Here is a 22773-nt window from a genome sequence, read left to right as displayed (position 1 = left end):
TTACTCTCCCTACAAATTGATTTCTACAGAGACAGTAATATCACTTCATGCTAAGAGGTTTAACTGATGGCACCCTTGAGCCTTTAATCTGTCACAAGCACTCTTCCACATGAATAGAAAATTAGAATATATCCATTATCATAGGCTGGAATTAGCCATGGCACATTTGATTCATATTCTTAACATGAGTCCACATGAACCAGTCAGCATTCCAAATTGACATTAAGTAACAACAACAAACCCTAAAATCACCTTTGTCAGTAACAAGTTTTCAGTAACATAAGTCAGGACTATTTTACTGGGTCAACATACACTGCCAATGAAGTCCTATTCCTCCCTTTGTTGCTGCCCTTCAGAAAGGATCAAGAGGAAAGCATAATCAAAGTTGGTGTGAACCAGGCTTTCTTCTATACCTTGTAAAATTTGCAACTCTGAAAGTGCTATATAGGATATTCCTATATTTGCTAATTACTAACATAACTTCCTTTTCCCAGGATTAAAAGTCAAATTGTAGGTTTCTGAGAAATGTTTCTATTTATTGGAGCACAGCAGGTTACCAATAAAACAGAAAGAGCAGTGTAGATACAGAGCCTGTTATCTTACTGGAAAGATTAGAGGCTTTATAACCAGATGAATCTAGGTCAGATTCTGGTTCCAACAGTTATGCTGTGGGCATTGGCCAACCTTATTTTCACATCTATAAATTGGTAATACTCTGTACCTTGCAATGTTATTATGAGGCACAAGCACAATGTATACAGAAAATTGGGTTTTTATTAATATATACAAGTTGCTTAGGATACAATGATGAGAATTCTTAGAGACATTCCACTTTCTTCTGTCACTATCAGAACTACACTTAGGAATACATTTTTTTCACCAACTTAGTCTTGTTTAGGAACACAGTTGTAGTTTCTATGGAACCATAATTTGGCGATGTTACTGGTTGTCTCCCATGCTAAAGGAGAGCAACCCAAGAGAATGAGTAGTATTCCCTTGAGCTTGTATCATTCTCTATTTTGTAACTCTTCCCATTCTTATTTGTAATGTTTATTTCTACTCTTGAATCCTTGTTTAATTTAACTGTGTTGTGTGTATGCTTCTTTAAGGGAAAGTTCCATGTTACCATGCCGTCTTTCTTTTATATTTCCCTCACGTGCCTAGCAATGTGTCAGATGTGTTATTTATTCATTAAGCAAATATGTGAGTGCCTACAATGGAGCCAGGCCCTTATTCTAGATGCTGGATATATGCCAGTTAATAGAACAGTAAAAAACTCTGCCTTGTGGAGCTTAGATTCTAGTGCACATAGGAAATACTGAATTCAATTCTGGTTGCCTTAATGGGGCAAAAGGACATTTTGATCCTTTGTCTAAATCTCTCACCAATTTAGCTGGAAGATTTAGACAAGTAATTTGTTGGATGTGCTTTTCTACTTTGCAATGTTTAATACATATGTATGTATACATGAGAATCTCTACATCACCTGTTATTAGCTTTCCAGTATAAGTAGTATTATGGCCTGTTTTAAAAATGCATATTCTTCTAGTCATATTTGCCTTCAAACTAATAAATATACTATAAATCCAAGAGATTTGACAATAGAATTTTTTAATGGTTGAAAAATAGTAAAAAGAACTTTTGAACAATAAAATGAAAATTTATATACCATTGCAGGTTTACCTTTTTTTTAAATATGGCACAGCTAATCTTTAATTTACATTTGTAAAAGGCACCAGATGTTAACAGGGCAAAGAATGCAAGAAACCAAAACTGAGCCATTTCCCCCAACTTCCTTTTTGTACTATTGTACACATTTTAAGGCAGCTGCTTTTCTGTGTAAAATTCAACAGAAGAAAATTGATATCATGTTACAAGTTCACATATTCTCAGATTTTTTTCAATATGATTTGTCAGGATACTTATGATAAAGCATATTAAAACAATTTTTTCCTAATAAGCTTAAAGAGGTTGATGAACAATTATTAAAAATTATTTAGAGATTTCATTACAGATCCCTCATAGAAGATATAGAAAAGTCAATCTTTTCTTCTTGTTTCTTCCTTCAGAAATGTCCATATCAATTTGTTCACTATATCAGGTTGTTCTTGCTGAAGCCAGTGACTGACATCTGACAGTATAGTTAGCCTGAAATAATTTTTAACATAAATCTTTGTGACTTCAGCCATCTCAGCCTCCATAAATGCATCTTTTTCTCCCCACAGTAGGAGTGTTGGAGTGGTCACCATGTGATGTTTGAGAGGCAGGCAGCTATAAAAACAAAACACGTGGATTTGAGATTCATTGTAAAAATTAAAATAACATTTTTCCATTATATTCCTTTAGGCCATACTTGCTCACAGGAAGCAATATTGTCACCAATGGGGTGAAATTTGGTTCTCTGGAGAGTGATAACAATATTACTTTCTTTATATATAGATCATGGTTATACACACAGTATATAAACAAATATTAAAATTTCATAGGGTGGGGAGCAACTGGGAAAAAAAACTCATCTAAAATGGCTCCTTAAGGAGGTGATGATGAAAGAATGAATGGCTGAGAAACACTGCTTTAGGCAATCAATCTATACAATAAAAAATTTAAAAGGCTATTTAAGAAAGGGCTCAATAAAATTTTTAATTGGATGAGGCTAACAAAATTTATAATGAAGGATATAAATTAAGTATGAAATTCACCACTATGAGGAATAATTTGCTTTAAAAGGATACCAGAATTTTTGAGTGCTGTGATAAAAGAGTTTTAAATGATGTCACTTTAAATATATTCAAAATTGTTTTTTAGATAACATAATGCATTTTATATGAAATTGGAACTGAGAAGTCAGAAAATATATATGGACTGAGTTTTACCATTAAATAGTACTGTATTTATTTTGCAAGAAGATTTTATATATATATATATATATATATAGAGAGAGAGAGAGAGAGAGAGAGAGGCAGGCAGAGGGAGAGAGAAAGAGAATCCCAAGTGGCATCCATGCCCAGTACAGAGCCCGACATGAGGCTTGATCCCCACAACTCTGTCATCATGATCTGAGCCAAAATCAATAGTCAGATGTTCAACTGACTGAGCCACCCAGGCACCCCAGAAGATTCTTTTTAAAACAACGTTTTATTGTTTATTTTCTTAAGTAAAGTATAAAGAATAAAATCATGCATAATTCCATCATTAAGAGATAACCTTTTGGCCATTTTCCATGCATACAGTTGAAACCATACTATAAATAAAATGCAGTAAATATACACAATATATATACAGTATCCATATTCAAATTTCACATTGCATTATAACTTGAGAATTTTCTCATTTCATAATGTTTTATATCAAAAATAATTATAAAAGATACTATTTTATGGTATAATTACCCATAAATAACCCATAAATGACTATTCTCCTATAAATGAATATTTTTAGATTATATCATTAGTTAAAACAAGGGGATGATGTTTTAAGTGATGCTATAATGAGCATTCTGTGCCCAAATCTTTTTTGGCATTTTAGATAATTTCTTTCAGCTAGATCCCTAGAAGTGGAATTCCCGAGCTAAAGACTATAAATATTTTTAAAGCTTTTGACAGCTACTGCTACACTCTTTTTCAGAAAGGTGGGATGGTATTAATTACAATCCTGTTGACTAAGCATGAATATGAACATCTTACTAGACACTCTGCAGCACTGACTTCCATTTTTGCTAGTTATCAAAAATCATGACTGTGGCTACTTGGGGTCAATAGGATGCTGCTTGAATGTGCAGGATATCAATATGTCCACTAAGGACTTAACTTTTGACTCTCATGCAGGTGGCCATTGTTTGGTTATAATGCTCCTAAAAATTAAATTCTCTGTGAATGGGTAAACTAATAGAAAATATATTCATTCGGGGCGCCTGGGTGGCTCAGTCGGTTAAGTGTCCGACTTTGGCTCAGGTCACGATCTCACTGTCCGTGAGTTCGAGCCCCGCGTCGGGCTCTGTGCTGACTGCTCAGAGCCTGGAGCCTGCTTCCGATTCTGTGTCTCCCTCTCTCTCTGACCCTCCCCCGTTCATGCTTTGTCTCTCTCTGTCTCAAAAATAAATAAATGTTAAAAAAATAAAAAAAAAAGAAAATATATTCATTCTATGCATAATTTTGATACATGGATTGCTATACAAACTTGCAAGTCACTCAAATTCTAGGGCTTATAAAATATTCAAAAGTAAAACATTTTCTTTTTTTTTTTAACATCTTAAAGTTTATTTATTTTGAGAGAGAGAGGGAGAGAGCAAGCACACATAAGGGTGGAGGGAGAGGCAGAGAGAGAATCTTTAAGCAGGCTCCACTCCTAGCACAGAGCCCGACTTGGGGCTCAATCCCAAGAAGTGTGAGATCATGACCTGAGCCCAAATCAGGAGTCAGAGGCTTAACTGACTTGAGCCACCCAGGCGCACCCGAAAGTAAAACAGTTTCTAACAGTTATCTGCATATTTAACAATATGTGAGCATGTCATAATTGAATCAGTAAGGTAAGAGGAGTTTTAAAAGACAGTTAGAAAGCAAAGAAAAATATAAATTCTTCACTCATATGTGAAATTTAAGAAACAAAATGAACAAAGAAAAAAGGAGACAAATCAAAACAAACAAACAAACAAACAAACAAACAAACAAACTCTTAACTATAGAGAACAAACTGGTAGTTGCCAGAGGGGAGATAGGTGGGGGATGGGTGAAATAGGTGAAAGGGATTAAGAGTGTACTTATTATGATGATCACTGAGTAATGTATAGAATTGTTGAGTCACCATATTTTACACCTGAAACTAAAATAACACTATATGGTAATTATAGTTGAATTAACAAAATAAACAAATAAATAAAATGAATTTATTTTTTTTTTTTTTTTTTTTTTTTTTTTTTTAAATTTTTTTTTTCCACGTTTATTTATTTTTGGGACAGAGAGAGACAGAGCATGAACGGGGGAGGGGCAGAGAGAGAGGGAGACACAGAATCGGAAACAGGCTCCAGGCTCTGAGCCATCAGCCCAGAGCCCGACGCGGGGCTCGAACTCACGGACCGTGAGATCGTGACCTGGCTGAAGTCGGACGCTTAACCGACTGCGCCACCCAGGCGCCCCGAAAATGAATTTAAAAATTTTAAAACTTTTTAGAAAAGAAAAAAAATAAATAAAAATATAAATTATTTACCAGATCAAATTGGACTTAAAAGGGAGAAGTTTCCAGAAAACTAAAAGAAGAGCACATTCTCTGGTCCTGAGGTTTCAAACTGCTAAACTTCACAGGAAATATGTTACATATAAAATAAAGTATGTACAGCATGGTGACTATAGTTAGTAATACTCCATTGCATATTTAAAAGTTGCTGGGAGAGTAGATCTTAAAAATTCTCAACACACAAAAACTTTATAACTATGTATACAGATTTTGACTTCTGGTGATTATCTCATAATATATACAAGTATCAAACCATTGTACACCTACAATTAATGTAATGTTTTAGGTCAATTATACCTCAATATAAATAAAATAAACAAATAAATAAAAAGCAAAACATCATTGTAGAAGAGTATGTTAAGCTGAAGAACTTACTGGGAAAACACTTGATAAAATATTTCTGATTAAAAGTGACTAATCTTAGTACAGAAGCAATTTGAAAAATCTGAAAACTGTTAACAGGTAGTAACAATTTCTGGTCTATACTGTTAATCATTCAACCTACCAAAATATATCCTAGCATACCTATTTCAAATAAGTCTGATTTTACCATGTTACTCTTCCAAACTCTGAGTTATCAGCTGATGTGTAAGTATTAAGGCAGCAGTGTCCAGAATGTTATACATTCCATCCATTAGTTTTGTGTGTGGAAATATTTTAGTACTATAAGAAGATAATGTGGAAAATAATCACACCCACACAATCACCACTAGCTTAAGAAGCCAAACATGGCAAACATGATAACATATTTCTGCTGACCTTTCTTTGATACCATTTTTCTTCACCTCACCCTAAGGCAGTGGTTTCCAAAGTGTGGGCAACAGACTAGCAGCATCAGCATCATCTGTGAAGTTGGCAGAAATAACGCTTGGGACCCACCCCAGACTGACTGAATGGTAGGGTCCTGCCATCTGTTTTACATGCTATTGTAAAGAACTACTACCATAGGAGGAATGACTAGGTTGAATTTAGTTATTACCATCCCTGTGATGTTTTTCAATTTTTATTTTATGTATTAAGATACCTCTCCCCCATTCCTATGGTTTCTTTGAATAGTGATTTTCCTTAAGCCCTCCTGGATCCTTGTCCCACCCCTGAACGATGAGTGACAGTTGTTGGTGCAGAGTACTGGACTAGGTGGATCTATCAAGTAATACGTGCTTAGGGTGACAGATTTAATCTCTTTCTCCTCTCTCTCTACCAGATAACGGAAGGCAGTGACCTGAGAGGCAGAGAAAGTTGAGTTTGTTCTGCAAACTCTTCCACAAGTGAACTGATCTAAAGTTTAGACCATTCTCATATTAAGCCATAGTCTTCAATCTATCCTTAATCAGTAATGAAGGTGATGTTTTGGTTTTCATTTACTGACCCTTGTTTGATTTCTCAACTTGTTCAGAAATTAGTCAGGAAAAGGGGGTACTATTTGTCAGATATCCCCAAATATAGTACACAGATTTCTACAAACAATATATGGAGGTGTTTTGCATTTCTAGAACTCTATATAAATGGTATAGTACTGTACAAAAGCTTCCACACCTGTGCCTTAATATTATATTTTTAAGATTATCTATTAATGATACATTTAGTTCTACATCATTTTTACTCCTATATAGAATTTCATCTTATGATTATACCGTAATTAATCCATTTTCCTGTTAATGGCCATTTAAGGGGTGCCTGGGTGGCTCAGGTGGTTAAGTGTCTGACTTTGGCTCAAGTCATGATCTCACAGTTGGTGAGTTGGGCTCTGTGCTGACAGCTCTGAGCCTAGAGTCAGCTTCAGTTTCTTTGTCTCCCACTCCCTGCCCCTCCCCCACTCATAGGCTTGGGCGCACTCGCGCACACCCCCACTCTGTCAAAAATAAATAAGCATTACAAAAATTAAAAATAAATAAAAATTTCCAATTATTTTGATAATTCAAATAATATTGAACTTATTCTTGTACATCCCCTTGTGCACATATGAAAGCGTTTTCTTACAGTATGTTCCCCAAAACAGAATTGCTTCTTCAGAGAGTATGCACATCTTCAACCTTAGTCAATACTGTCAGGTTGTTTTCCGAGCTGATTGTATGCTCCAAAGAAGCACGTAAGAATTCATTTTGCTCCATATCACTGCCAACACTTTTCTCAAAAGTTTAAATATTTCCAATCGAATGAGAGTGGAATACTTTTCACTTACCTGATGTGGTAGAGACTGCTCCCTAAAACCTCTTCCTTTCTACCAAAGTGATAGAAAATCTAGTTTTCTATCTGGGAAAATCTGGGACTACCCAGAATAAAGACTGCCTACATTTGCCAGAGTTCTTGCAGCAAGGTGAAGATATGACAAACAATGTGTGCAACTTCTAAATTGTGTACACTATGCCTTCCCCTCCCCTCTTCCCACTGACTGAAATGCAGCCATGGTGGTAAACCATCTTGGATCACACGAACAAGGGTGACACCCCAGGGATGCCAGAATAACAAGACATAAAGTGCCTAGGTCTCGGACCAACGAGACAGTTTTGATGATTTCATGGAGCAAAGCCAACAAACCAACCTAGACTTTTACTTGTGAGAGAAATACATTTCTTTTTTTATGATACTATTATTTTAGGTCTCTATTACAAATGGTGAAACCCATGTTCTATATCTGACTACTAGTAAGATTTGGCATCTTTAATGTTATTGACCATTAAATTCCTCTTCTGTGAATTGTCTTTTCATATATTTGCCCATTTTTTGATTGGGCTACCTTTTTATCGATTCAGAGACACTCTTTATAAACTCTAGATATTGTTAGCACATGACTGTGTATTGCAAACAATGTTTCCCCATCTAAACTTGCCTCTCATTCTATGATATCATTTGATATATAAATGTTTTTATTTTCATGCAGTCAAATTTATCAGTCTTCTTCATAATTTAAGCTGTTTATGTCTTATTTAAGAAATCTTTCCTACCTGAAGTTATGAAAGCATTTTCTTATCTTCCAAACATTTGAAAGTTTTGCTTATGTTTAGGTTTTTTATTTCCCTGAGGTTTATTTCTTGTTTAGTAAGAGATAGGTATCTAATTTCATTTGACTCTATATGGATATCTAATTGTTCCAGCAACATGTATAGGATCTTTCACCACAGACTCAAAATGTTCTGTCATAGTAGGTTCCCATATGTGTGGCTCCATTTTTGGGCTTTCTTCTCTGTTTTGTTAGTCAATTTGTCTATCCCAGAGTCAATGCCATATTTTACTAATTTTATAGCCTCATTACAAGCCTTAATATTCAATAGGGTTAGTCATCCATCTATCCTTTCCTTTAAAACTATCTTGGCCATTCTCAGCCTTAGGCTCTTTCATACAAATTTCAGAATCAGTTTTTCAAGTTTCAAAAAAGTTTCCTATAGTTTTGATTGAAATTAAATTAAATTAATAGTTTGTGAGAAATCAAGAACTTTATGATATTGAAGTTTTCCAATCATGAACATGATAAACCAGGGCTAATTTTCACTAGTTTATACCAGCATGTCTGTATGGATTGTTTAAATGTTAAAATATTTCTCTACTGATTAGTAAATATCTACTGCCCTGAGCCTGTATTCTTGACTACTTCCAATAAGTTTTGACAATCTATAAAGGTAATCTTTTGTTAGAGTCATTCCTATACACCTAATTTTGTTGTTGTTGCTATTGTAGGGGTATCTATTTTTTTTTAATGTTTATTTATTCTGCAAGAAAAAGAGAGAGAGAGGGAGGGGCAGAGAGAGAGGGAGAGGGAGAATCCAAAGCAGGCTGTGCTGTCAGTGCAGAGCCCAGTGCAGGGCTCATTTTTACGAACCATGAGATCATGATCTGAGCTGAAATCCAGAGTCAGACTGAGCCACCCAGGTGCCCTGGGGTATCTATTTTTAAAATACGTTTTCTAACTGTTCATTTATAAGATCATAATTTTTGTATATTGTATTTATGTATATCAACTTTGCTGAACTATTTTTGTTTAAATAGCTTTTCTGTAGATTCTTTTTCTAGATTGTAACCACATTATCTATGAATTATCATGGCTTTGTTTGTTTCTTTCCTAATACTTACACTTTTCTTTTTTTTTTTTTTTTCTTATGTGGCTAAAACCTTCAAAACAGTGGTGAATAGAAGCAGTTATAGTTGGCAAGTATATCTTTAGACTTTATTTTTAGATAAAATGCTTTTAGTGTTTCATCATAAAGTATGATGTTTGCTATAGGTTTCTAAGACCAAAGTTCTGCTTTGTTGTCATAATGGAATCATACTGTGATTAATATAAAGACACTAACAGACACAGAGAATATCAAGTGTAATGGCAAAGGGAAAATAAATCTGCAAAGGTGATTTTAAAAGCAAGGGATAACATATCATTCTCTCAGATAGAGGAAAGACTTCCCAGATCCCCCAAAGTTTCCCATCCAGATACAGCTATTGGACAGTATCACAAAGTATTTTCTGCTTTTAATGTGGGTTTTTTATCCTTTTGGTCCTGACTCCTGGAATATCTTTTTATGTGCCTACCAGCTGTCCAGGTGCAAATAACCACTCCAAAACACTTTGAATACCTTATTTTTTTTCTCTCAGATAATTAAGTAAAGCAAAAGTCAATATCCCTTCAGGAGATTTAGGCTAAGTGGCCTAACTGAGCTCCACTCTTACATTCTCTATTCCTAGATCACTAAGAACTGTTGCATAAATATGTGTTGAATATTATTAAATGCTCATTCTTTATTTGGATAATCATATTTTTCCTTTTAATCTGTTAATGTGGCTAATTAAAGTAATGAATTTTATTTTTTAAAGTAATGAATTTTAATGCTAACTTTGGTTTAATTTTTAATCCATGCTGGATTCAGGTCAAAAATATTTTATTTTAAATTTATGGATCTATATTTATAATGTAGTTTGAACTATAATTTTCCAGTTTTATACAGTCTTTGTCTTCTTTTGGTATTAAAGTTATACCAGCTTCATAATGAGCTGAAGCCTATACCTTCTTTTTATAATGTCTAAAAGTGTCTATTAGAGTGGGAGTTCTGTGTTAGAACTTACATGTAAAGCCACTTCAGCCTATTTGTGTGGGTAGATGTGCTTTAAATTAATAATTCAATTTCTTTAATGGCTATGTCTATTTAGGTTTTCTAATTCTTCATGAGTTAGTTTTGGTTGCTATATTTTTCTAAAAAACTGCCCATTTTGTCAAAGTTCTTAAATTTGTTAACCTAAGTTTTATATTTTATCTCTGTTGTGTTTATAGCTATATCTATTTTCTACTTCCTAATATTGTTTATTCATGCTTTTTAAAAACCAATCTTGGCAGAAGTTTATATTAATAACCTTCAAAGAATCGGCTTTTGATTTTTTGATTCTATTGTGTCTTTGTTTTTGATTGCATTAATTTCTGCTTTTTATCTAATTTAAATTATTTTCCTTCCAATTTATTTTTTTTTACATATTGTTCTTTTCCTAACTTCTCAAATTGTACTCTTAGGTCACTAATCTTCTTTTCTATCTTCTTTTCTAATATATGCATGGAAAACTATGAATATATTTCTTCCTACATATTGTTTTAACTGTATTCTGCATTTTGATATTATTATTTTTTATAAGTTTTTACTAATTTCCATTATGATTTTTTTTAATGTCTCTTTTTTTTGAGTGAGAGTGCACATGCACACATGTGCAAGTGGGAAAGGGCAGAGAGAGAATCCCAAGCAGGCTCTGTGCTGTCAGCATGGAGCCCAATGCAGAGCTGATCTCACAAAGCGTGAGATCATGGCCTGAGCTGAAATCAAGAGTCAGACATTTAACCAATTGAGCCACCCAGGCACTCCTCCATTATGATCTTTTTTGATCCATGAGTAATTTTTTTTAAAGTTTCTATTTAAATTCCAGTTAACACATAGTATTATATTATTTTCTTGTGTACAATATAGTGATTCAGCTCTTCCATACAACACCTATGCCCATCACAAGTGTTCTCCTTAATCCCCATCATCTACTTCACCCAGCTCCCCACCCACCTCCCCTTGGGTAACCATCAGTTTGTTCTCTATAGTTAAGAATCTATTTCCTGGTTTGTCTTTCTCCCTATTTTTCCCCTTTGCTCATTTGTTTCTTAAGTTCTGCATATGAGTGAAATCATACGGTGTCTTTCTCTGACTGACTTAATTCACTTAGCATTCTAGCTCCATTCACATCGTGGCAAATGGTGAGATTTCATTCTTTTTTGGTTGAGTAATATTCCCTTGTATATATATACCACATCTTCTTTATCCACTCATCAATCAATGGACACTTGGGCTATTTCATAATTTGGCTACTGTAGATAATACTGCTATAAACATCAGGGCACATGTATCCCTTTGAATTAGTATTTTTGTATTCTTTGAGTAAATACCTGGATCATAGCCAAGAGTAATTTAGAAGTTTTTAAAATTTCTGAATATATGGAATTTTTTAGAAGTTTGTGTGATTGTTAATTTCTAATTGCATTGTGTTCAGAGAACACATCCATATGACACTGATCCCTTGGTATTGGTTAGGATTTACTCTCTAGTCCAGTATGTAATCAACCTTTGTAAACATTTCTATGTGCTTAAAAATAGTATATATTTTCTAATTATTGGATGCAGGATACTTGATTTGTTCATCAGATCAAAGATGTTAATTGGGTTGTTCAAATCTTTCACATTTTTATTATTATTTTTTCCCTGCTTGATTAATTTTTGAGAGAGGTGGGTTAAAATCTCTAATAGTGATTATGGATTTGTCATTTTCCCTTGTGTCAGTTTTGCTTTATTATTTGGTGCTTTGTTATAAGTTTAGACTTATTTATCTTTTTGCAGGTTAGATCCTATAACTAATCTAATTCCTAGTTCATTCATTCTGGTTCCTTAACTCCAAATTTTGGAGAGTCCTTGGATGAGTCTATGGTCCTGGGAAGGGTGATAAATGGCAGTGATTTCCATACCTGAGTATATGTACTATACCTTATGTATAGTCATTATATATCGTATAACCATTTTTAATTATGTACTTGGGCTCGATTACCCTAACATAAAGAAGCATTAGAGGGAGTCAAGTGACCTTCCAGAAGATTCCATATGACCTTGACCTGGCTAGATTTAACCTATAGCAATCTAGTTTAAAACTTTCACCTTTATATAAAATTGTAAGTTTTGACCTTCACAGGCCTGCTTTTTTTCTCTTTCTCTCTCCATGCTAATTAGCAGGATTCTAGAGCTTACGCTTGAGAATGCAGATCCTCTAATGAACAAATGTTAGTAAAATAACTTGAGAAACATCAAAATATTTTCCTCTTTTTCCTTGTAGCTAATTGTTTTGTATCACAAAGCTAGATTTTTGATAAACAGGTAAATCAACATTTAAAAACTATTATTTTTATCTCCTGTTCAAAATTTAAGCTTGTATGAAAATATATTGTTCTATTTTCTCTTATAATTTTCTTTACAAATGTTGTTTGTAAAAAACAAACAACAAATGACAAAACATGGACTTGAGACAATGTTGCTATATCCTATGAGATGTAACCTTCAGCCTCTGCAATGTCAATCATTGCCTTGCTTGATAAATGGGTATCTACAAATACCTTTTAAATTAACATCTCTGTTTTATCGATGATATTTACATTTATATTTGTAAATTTTTTGTTGTTATTGTTAGTCAGAAAAAGGTTTTGGTTTACCTCGTCTCCCCTCATTTATATAATCTCTTGACTGCCTTTGGATTTTGTATTCAAATAATTTGATTTTGTTTTATTTAAAATAACACCTTTGGGGCACCTGGGTAGGCACAGTTGATTAAGTATTCTACTCTTGATTTTGGCTCAGGTCATGATCTCATGGTCATGAGATCAAGCTCCACTTCAGGCTCCATGCTGAGCATAGAGCCTGCTGGGGGTTCTCTCTCCCTTTCTCTCTGCCCCTCTCCCACCCACACACACTCTCTCTCCAAAATAAATAAACATTAAAAAATAAAATAAAATAAAATAAAATAAAAAAATAACAATTTCTTTAGGTGCACCTGGCTGGCTCAGTCAGTGGAACATGCAACTTTTGATCTTGGCATTGTTAAGTTCAAACCCCATGTTGGATGTAAAGATTACTTAAAAATAAAATCAATTAATCAACCAATAAAACACCCACTATAACTTTTTTCTACCTTCCTACTATCAACTTTTTATGTCCTTATGCTTTGTGACTCAATCCAATCTGATATTTTATTTTTTAACTGGAAAGTTTAATACATTCATATTTATTGTGCTTACTGACATATTTAAATTGATTTTGACATCTTATTTTATGCTATTGACTGTACTTTGCTTCCCTTTTCTCTTTCCTGCCTTCTTTTGAATTGATAGTTATCTTGTCACCCTCTACTGGTTTGAAAATAATACATTCTATTTGCATTATTTTATTTTACTAGAAAAAAATTCTTAGCATCTATATATATGTATGTGTATCTAATTCTATCTATCACCTATCTATATAATTTTTTTGGTTTGAGAGAAAGAGAGAGAGCACAAGTGGGGGAGAGTGAGAGAGAGAGAGAGAGAGAGAGAGAGAGAGAGAGAATCCCATGCAGGCTCTATATTGTCAGCATAGAGCTTAATGTGGGGCTTGAACTTACAAACCATGAACCAAAGTCAGATGCTTAACCAACTGAGCCACCCAGGCACCCCAATATATGATTTCTAATTTTATCCTCTATATCAAATATAACGTTTTATATTTTCACTTCTTTATCTCTCTAAGCTATATTCTAAGTAATTTTTTCAGAGCTATCTTCTAATTCATAATTCTTTTTAGCTTGTCTGATCTGCTATTTAACTCACTTATGGAATTTTAGATTTCAATAGCCATATTTTTCATTTCCAGAAGTTCTTTTGTTCTTTTCAGCTTTTTCCAGTCTGTCTTGATACTTCCTTATTCTTTTCTCATAATTTTTATTCTTTCACATATTTTAATGATTTAAACATACTTTATAATCTCTGTTGTAGTATTTGAAACTTGTAAGAGTTCTACTGCAACTATATTCTGACTCATTAATGGTGGATTAGTATTTTTTGTAATTTGGATTATGAACTCATCTTCAGGGGACTCTACCTGTGGGAATAATGTAAGTCTGAGTTGAGATGTATCCTCCAGAGAAATTCTGTCTTTGTTTCTACCAGGCTTGCTTGGAAGTGTTACCAGCTTATGATGATATTGAAATATATTTCCCTGAGATTCTAGTGTTATGGAGGTAGCATATATTCAAGACTCTAAACCTTTTCAAGGCAGGCTGTGGTTGCTAATTCCCAAGGAAAATCTTTTTCTCCTGTCTAGAGTCCAAACCTGAACAGACAAATCTCCATATCTTGTCTTTCATTCTATACTTTCTCCCTAGACAATATACTCTGAGCAAAAGCTTCATTTGTGTATATCAGCGACACCAAGATTTTACATAACTTCATCACAGATTCTCTCCTTTGAATTCCAAACCCTTGTATCTATCTGCCTATTTGAATATTTAAGATACCACATCAAACTCAACTAGTTTAAGGTCAATAAAGTTTATGACCTTCTCCTCAAAACCAGTTCTCTTCTAGTGTTTTCTGCCTCAGTGAATGGCATGAGCTATATCCATATAGCTGTTCAAGCCAAAAATTCAGGAGCCATCCTTGATACCCCTCTTCTCATTCCTTCCCCAACCCTCCACCCCCGCCCATCTAACCCATCACCAATCCCTGTCAATTTTCCTCTTAAATATCTCTTAAATGTACCCATTTTCCCCATCTCCACTGCCTTCAGGCTATTTCAGGCTACCATCATCTTTAGCCTGGACCACTGCAGTTTCCTCACATTGAATGAATGTATACAAATACAGATTAGATTGTTACTCTTTCCTGCTTGAAATGCTCATTTACTAGCTTTACATTCATGGGTCTTAAGTACTTAATATGGTCTACATGGCTCTGTAAGACCAGCCACTGTCTTCTCTTGGACCCATTCTCATTTTATTTTCTTTTTCTCTGCTCTAGCTACAATGGCCTTCAATGTATTATTTAAAACCACAACTCTCTTATCTTCCCACACTGCTTTGGTACATGCTGTTTCCTTTTCCTGAAATGCCAATCCCTCTGACCCCAACTTTATTCAGTCAATATGTAACTCATCCTCTATTTCTCTGTTCAAACATCATTTGCTCAGTTCTCATCCCTTTCTATCATGGTCTTTGTTTGTTTATAACCGGATATTCATTACTGTGGTTATACAGTTGATGTCTGTTTTCCCCACTTGGCTAGTGATCAGGGACCTTTGTCTCGTTTTGTTCAATACTATATCCTGAGTGTTGGCATAGACTAGAACATACAAAGTGCTTAATATGTATTTCTTGAATGAATAATCATTAAAAATATGATTACAAACATACATCTATTCACAATAATCCAAAGGTAAATAAGAAGTAGATATAGTTATGGATAAAACAAGTGACAACTATATGGGGATTCCATTATATTCTTCTCTCTACTTTTCCATATGTTTACAGTTTTCCCTAGAAAAAGACGATGTAACTTACAAAATGAACACTTTTGAGTCTTTGGATAAACTGTGAACTTAATCTTAAAAATAAAATATTGACGGGGCTCCTGAGTGGTTCAGCCAGTTAAGCATCCAACTCTTGGTTTCAGCTCAGGTCATGATCTCATGGTTTGTGAGATTGAGCCCTACATTGGGCTCTGCACTGACAGCTCGGAGCCTGCTTGGGATTTTCTCTCTCCCTCTCTGCTCCTCCCCTGCCTGTGGTCTCTCTCTCAAAACAAACAAATAAACTAAAAAAATAATAATAAAATATTGGCTGTTGTTTATAATGTTGCTATAAACATCAGGGTGCATGTATCCCTTCAAATTAGTATTTTTGTATCCTTTGGGAAAATACCTAATAGTGCAATTGGTGGATTGTAAAGTAGTTCTATTTTTAACTTTCTGAGGAAAGCCCATACTGTTTTCCAGAGTGGCTGCACCAAGTTTGCATTCCTACCAGCAGCGTAAGAGGGTTCCCCTTTCTGCACATCCTCACTGACACCTGTTGTTAATTTCAACAATAGCCAAATTATGGAAAGAACTGAAACATTGACTGAACATTCAAACATTGACTGTTGAATGGATAAAGATGTGGTATATATACATACAATGGAATATTACTCAGCCATAACAAAGAACAAAATCTTGCCATTTGCAACAATGTGGCTGGAGCTCAAGAGTATTATGCTAACCAAAATCAGCCATAGAAAAAACAAATGTCATCTGATTTCACTCTTATGTGGAATTTAAGAAACAAAACAAATGAACTTAGAGGGGGAGAAAAGAGAGCCAAACCAAGAAACAGATGCTTAACTATAGAGAACAAACTGAGGGTTACTGGGGGGAAGGTGTGGGGGGGAATGGGTTAAATAGGTGATGGGTATTTAGAAGGGCACTTATGATGAGCACTGGGTGTTGTATGTAAGTGATGAATCACTAAATTCTACACCTGAGACTAATATTACACTGTATGTTAACTAGCTAGAATTTTTTTAATGTTTATTTATTTTGAGAGAGACAGAGAGGGTGTGTGCACATGTGTATACAAGCATGCAACTGAGGGAAGAAGAGGCAGAGAAAGACTAGAAAGAGGACTGAGAGAATCCCAACCAGCATGGACAGCACAGAGCCTGATGCGGGGTTCAATCCCACAAACCCTGAGATCATGACCTGAGCTGAAATCAAGAGTCGAAGGCTTAACCAACTGAGCCACCCAGGTGCCCCTAAATAGATGGAATTTAAGTAATATTTGGGAAAAATAAATAAATAAAATATTGGCTCTTTAGGGAATGAATATTTTATTTAACTAAAAAGAAATTATACTGACCTGAAGATATTTCGGTAATGGTTAATTGGACCATTTAATGCTCCAGGCTGGGAGAAGACATAAATATAAGCCTCAAGATCTTCTGTTGTTAATCGACATCCTTTTCTTCCAATACCAGTGCTGTGACTGGTAAACAGATGTTTCAAAGCCTAATTTAAGTGAAAAGAAAATAATTAAAACTTTTTAGTTACCTAACAATAAACCTTTGGCTTTTGAAAGAGAATGATGGTTAGTGTCAGTGACAACTTCCCATTTTTGCTCTAGCCAGGTAGGAGACCTGTTTACACATTATATACATTTTTGCTTTCCTGGCTTTACTTTTGGTATTCTTCCCTTCTTTTTTTTTTAAATTTTTTTTTTAACATTTATTTATTTTTGAGACAGAGAGAGACAGAGCATGAACGGGGGAGGGGCAGAGAGAGAGGGAGACACAGAATTGGAAGCAGGCTCCAGGCTCCGAGCCATCAGCCCAGAGCCTGACGCGGGGCTCGAACTCACAGACCGCGAGATCGTGACCTGAGCTGAAGTTGGATGCTCAACCGACTGAGCCACCCAGGCACCCCGGTATTCTTCCCTTCTAATACCCCATGTACACTTTACGCTTATGAAAAGCAACCTATGTTCTTGGTGCCTATTCACATTCTATAAGGCTAAGTTCAGATACCATTGCTACCCTAAAGTCTTCCCTAATATTCTAGCTAATAGTAGTTTATCTGTTTACTGACAATCTACTCCCCCCAACAATTGTTTGAACTTTTTTGGACTATAATCCAGAGTAACAAACACATTATATGTCATGATCCAGTTCAGACTTATACACATACTTTTCTGAAACAAAAGTTTAAAGAAATATCTCTTGAGGTCCTGGGTGGCTAGGTCGGTTTAGCATCTAACTTTGGCTTAGGTCATGATGTCACAGTTTGGGGGTTTGAGCCCCACATTGGGCTCTGTGCTGACAGCTCAGAATCTGGAGCCTGCTTCGGATTCTGTGTCTCCCTCTCTCTCTCTGCCCCTCTCCTGCTTGTGCTGTCTCTCAAAACTAAATAAACGTTAAAAATTTTTAAAAAAAGAAAACAGGATTTAAAAGTAGAATCTAGAGGGGCGCTTGGGTGATTCAGTCAGTTAAGTGTCTGACTTTGGCTCAGGTCATGATCTCATGGTTCATGAGTTTGAGCCCCGAGTCTGTGCTGACAGCTCAGAGCCTGGAGCCTGCTTGGGAGTCTGTGTCTCCCTCTCTCTCTGCCCCTTGCCCACGCACCCTCTGTCTCTCCTTCTCTCAAAAATAAAAAACATGAAAAAAATTTTTTAAAGAAATATCCCTTACTCTTATTATAGTGTGTACTGATATTTTCAATTCACTTCTGTTCTACTTTATTTTTTAAAAAATTCGAATTCAAGCCACTAAACTGATTTCGTGACTCATTAATGGGTCCCCACCCACAACTGAAAAACACTGCTCTATACTAGTGTTTCTCAATGTGTAGATCTAAATCACCTGCATCAGAATCAGGATTCTTGTTTAAAATGCAGATCCCTGGGAGCGACTGGGTGGCTCAGTCGGTTAAGCGTCAGGACTTTTGCTCAGGTCATGATAACCTAATTCGTAGTTTGAGACCCACAGCAGGCTCTCTTCTCTGCTCTCAGCACAGAGTCTGCTTAGGAACCTCTCTGTCTGTCTGTCTGTCTCTCTTTCTGCCCCTCCCCCACTCTCTCTCTCTCAAAAATAAACATTAAAAAAATAAAATGCAGATCCCTGAACCCCCAAACACACCTGTAAAAATATGAAATGATTTATGCAAAAGGTGATTAATTGAAGCATTATTTGCAGTAGCAAAAGACAGGAAATAAAAAATGTCCATCAGTGGGGCATTAGTTGAATAAACTATGATATAGCCACACAATGGTGTATTATGCATTCTAACTACTCCAAGAGAAGATGGAGATGATTATGTGCTAATATAGAGTAGCTGACCCCCAGAACATATCTTTAAGTGGGGGAAAAAATAGAAAGGGTGGAAAACAGTATTTATAGTATGTTACCACCTTTTGTGTAAGAAGGAGTAGACAAATATATACACATCTCCTTATATTTTCAAAAAGAAACAATAAAAAAGTGAAACAAAAATTAACCAGAATATTTTCTGTGGAAGAGGAGGAAATAAGATGGTAGGAAACAGAGGCCTAAGCAAGACCTCTCTGTGCCTTGTATTAGAGTTTTGACTTGAACCATATACATGCTTTTTACAAAATATGAAAGTTAAGTATAATTCTGTGGTCCTAATTTTGCTTGGAAATATGAATAAGAACACATTATTTTTTTTCTCTCTAAAAAACTTGTATGTATAAATTCTGTCCAACAGAAAGATGTAGAAGCAATAAAAACCCAGTAACAATGATCACCTTGACACCCAGACCATTTCCGACTAATAGGAGCCAGAGTTCCTTCAATAAATGATTGATTCCAGATCTGGGGCAGGGAATAAAATATGACCCTAGGACATTAAGAAACTAAGCTATTACTGATTGAAGGATTTATGTCAAAAGGACATAGGAGCCAACGTGAAGGAGTTTCCACTTGCCTGTTATGCCATATTGCCTAATATGAGACAATCTGAGCATCAAAAAGAATGACTGCAATTGAGTGATACATGTCAAATATATTTTTTAAAACTCATGAGCTCCTAATGATATAGTAAAAAAGAAAACTTCATTGGTTATCACTGGAAATTTCTAGGACACCGAGTCATTGCTCTGGAAGTTGTTTATAAAGATAAAGAATGAAGCATTTATCCTGCCATTCTTTTGTGTGAACTGTATTTCAGAATAACCAAACAGTAGATGTGGACCATTCTTCTTTAAGGAAGGATTCCAGTTAATAAGAGCAGGAAAAGATGATAGAAATAGAAAAATCACCATTTTGCAGATTCTAATGGAATACGGATGTGGGCAATGATGATCAAGATATGCTAAAATTATTTGGTGGCAGGTTGTTAGGAAATTTAGATAAGCTGACAACTCATGAGCCCACTGGTCACTGTTAGTGTTACTAAAACTGAAACAACTAGACCTTATGTGCTTCCCTGATGTGATGCATTAGGAAATACACAGCACCACCTACGAGTATTCTTGTCAAATGAAAACTCAGTTTAACCAAGCCTCTAGATTAGTAGCATCCATGAAGCATGAGAAATAAGAATTAGCAGAAAAAGTTAAATAACACCATGATGAAGTAGTCAGCCAAATCCAAAATGTGGATCATTCCCCAGGACAAATGACCAGATTTCTTCAGGAAAAAAAAAAGTGTTAAAAAAATAAGAAGGAACTGTTATACACTGAAAAAACTACAACAATCAAATATAATGTGTGGACCTTGTTTGGCTCCTAATTCAAACAAATAAAGTGTACAAAGACAGTTGATCATAAACTGTTCAAAGATTAATAGTACCAGAGACTAATACTTAAATAGCAAATGAAGCTCTCATTTAGCAAATCTCTTGTTGGAAATTTTAACACAGTCTAAAATTTGTGCAGATTTTTTTGTACCCCAAATAAAGTTGTCCAAAATTGGAAAAAAAAAATAATTGAGACAGTTAAGGAAATTTGAATAGGTATTAAATGATAGTAAGGAGTAAGTATTCATTTTGTTAGGTTTGATAATGGCATTGGAGTTATGTTTTTAAAAAGTCCTTATCTGCAGAAGTTTTTCCAGGTAAAACAATATTGTCTTTTTGAAGCCTCCTTAAATATCTAATACCGTGTTAGGTACACAAAAAGCATTCAATAAACTTCCAAGAAATAGATACAATATATGACTCCTGGTTGTAGGTGTATAGGGTACACCAAAACCCTCATGTTTACTTTGTTTCAGGGTTTTGTTCGCACTCAAGGGCCTCGACTTCTGCCGTGTCAAATTCTCTCACCTGGTATTCATATTCCCTTGTCTCCCCACGGAATGTTCTCTAAAAAGAGGTTTGCCTATAGGGATACAGGCTCTCAACAAAAATTGAGCAACAACCAGGCACTCAAATATACAGAGACTGTAAAAATAAGTAAGCCTATAGATGAGGTCTTAGAAGCATTTATTAAATGTTAGCATTTGTCTATTTTTCTTTCTGAAGGATGGACTTTAAAATATTTTTCATTAAGAGTAATACATTATTTGCTTGACTTGCCTTTTTTTTTCTTGCATAAGAGGAAAAGCCTAACGGTGGACAGCAAATAACAATCAATAAATGATTATTTTAAACAAATGACATAAACAGGACCAGTTATTTCTTTTCTTTCCTTCTTTTTCTAGTGCTGCTGTCTATCTTTATTTTATTTTTAACTTCCTAACTATGTCATCCTCTTGGACTCCAGTTTTTCAACTTTATTATTGAGGTATAATTGACACATAACATTATATTAGTTTCAGGTGTGCAACATAATGATTAAATATTTGTATAATTTCAAAAATGATCACCACAATAAATCTAGTTAACATCCATCACCATGTTTGACTTACCTTGAAATCATTTATTGAGAACATAAATTCTGGGAACCATGGTATTTGGAAGAAGTAATAATGGCTGGATTTGAACAGCTGGGCAGGGTGTCGTAAAATATATTCTGAAATTAAAATGCCATGTTAGACCTTATCCAAGGGGTATAAATTACTTACTATTGAAAGAGCTTCCTTTCAAGGCAATTTCACCTTTGAGATGATCCCATAAAAGAATCCACAAATAAGCCTTCTGTATTTTTCTCTTTGGAACAATTTCTATGTTCTTATATTTTATTAGGGACATTTCTAGTATTTAGAAAATTTATAGCACTTTAAATAAAAAGAAAATTTCATTATATAAAGTCTTGACTCAGAAGGGAACAGAAAACCCAAATGACATTGCCTTTTCTCCAAGGTTATTATCAGTGACCTCACACTTTCCCTAGGGATAAATGGGGAGGTAATTTTCTGTTGTTTAAAAGATTTTGTTTACAGGTGGATTTGAATACCTTATTAATTTGGCCTCAACAGAAACTAACATGTTTCCTATAAATTCATTTATGGATCTAGAAAATTCCTTCATTCAAGGAATATTTTAATATCTACTGTGTGTGAGGGGGTTTAGCAGTTAATAAGACAGAAGAGGTTCCCATTAATAAGGGATTTATACAATAAATAACCAATATTTAAAAAGATCACTTTAGATAGCAACAGTAATATAAAGAAAATTAAAAGAAGGGAATCTGATTGAGAATTATTATTGGGTGATCTAGGAAAAAAAACCTAGATCTAGGTTTCCTAGATCTAGGAAAAAAAACCCAGGCACAAGGGGCCACCTGGGTGGCTCAGTTGGTTAAGCGTCCGACTTTGGCTCAGGTCATGATCTCTTGGTTTGTGAGTTTGAGCCCCCAGTAGGGCTCTGTGCTGACAGCTCAGAGCCTGAAGCCTGCTTCAGATTCTGTGTCTCCCTCTCTCTCTGCCTCTTCCCTGCTCAAAGTCTGTCTCTCTCCGTCTCTCAATAATAAATAAATGTTAAAAACAAACAAACAAACAAACAAAAAAAACAGGCAGAGAAAGGTCCTGAGCTTGGCACATTCAAGAAGCAGAAAGAACATCAGTGTGGATGGTGTAGTGAATGAGGAGAA

At 34.9% G+C, this 22773-nt stretch overlaps 1 protein-coding gene across 1 annotated transcript in view; it reads right to left on the bottom strand.

Moving 5' to 3' along the window:
* Positions 1-1679: 1679 nt before the first annotated feature.
* Positions 1680-22773, bottom strand: part of EPHX4 (epoxide hydrolase 4) — a 41920-nt gene continuing 20826 nt past the window's right edge. The window contains exons 5-7 of the mRNA XM_030326865.1: positions 21650-21753; positions 17146-17294; positions 1680-2271 (exon numbers count right to left, since the gene is read on the bottom strand). Coding sequence (XP_030182725.1) covers positions 2040-2271; positions 17146-17294; positions 21650-21753 — 485 coding nt within the window. The 3' untranslated portion in view covers positions 1680-2039. The remainder of the gene's footprint in view (positions 2272-17145; positions 17295-21649; positions 21754-22773) is intronic.

This window comes from Lynx canadensis, chromosome C1 (assembly GCF_007474595.2).
Source record: "Lynx canadensis isolate LIC74 chromosome C1, mLynCan4.pri.v2, whole genome shotgun sequence".
NCBI classification, from domain to species: Eukaryota; Metazoa; Chordata; class Mammalia; order Carnivora; family Felidae; genus Lynx; species Lynx canadensis.
Note: the sequence above shows the minus strand (reverse complement) of the source record. Positions and strands in the feature narration are given on the sequence as shown.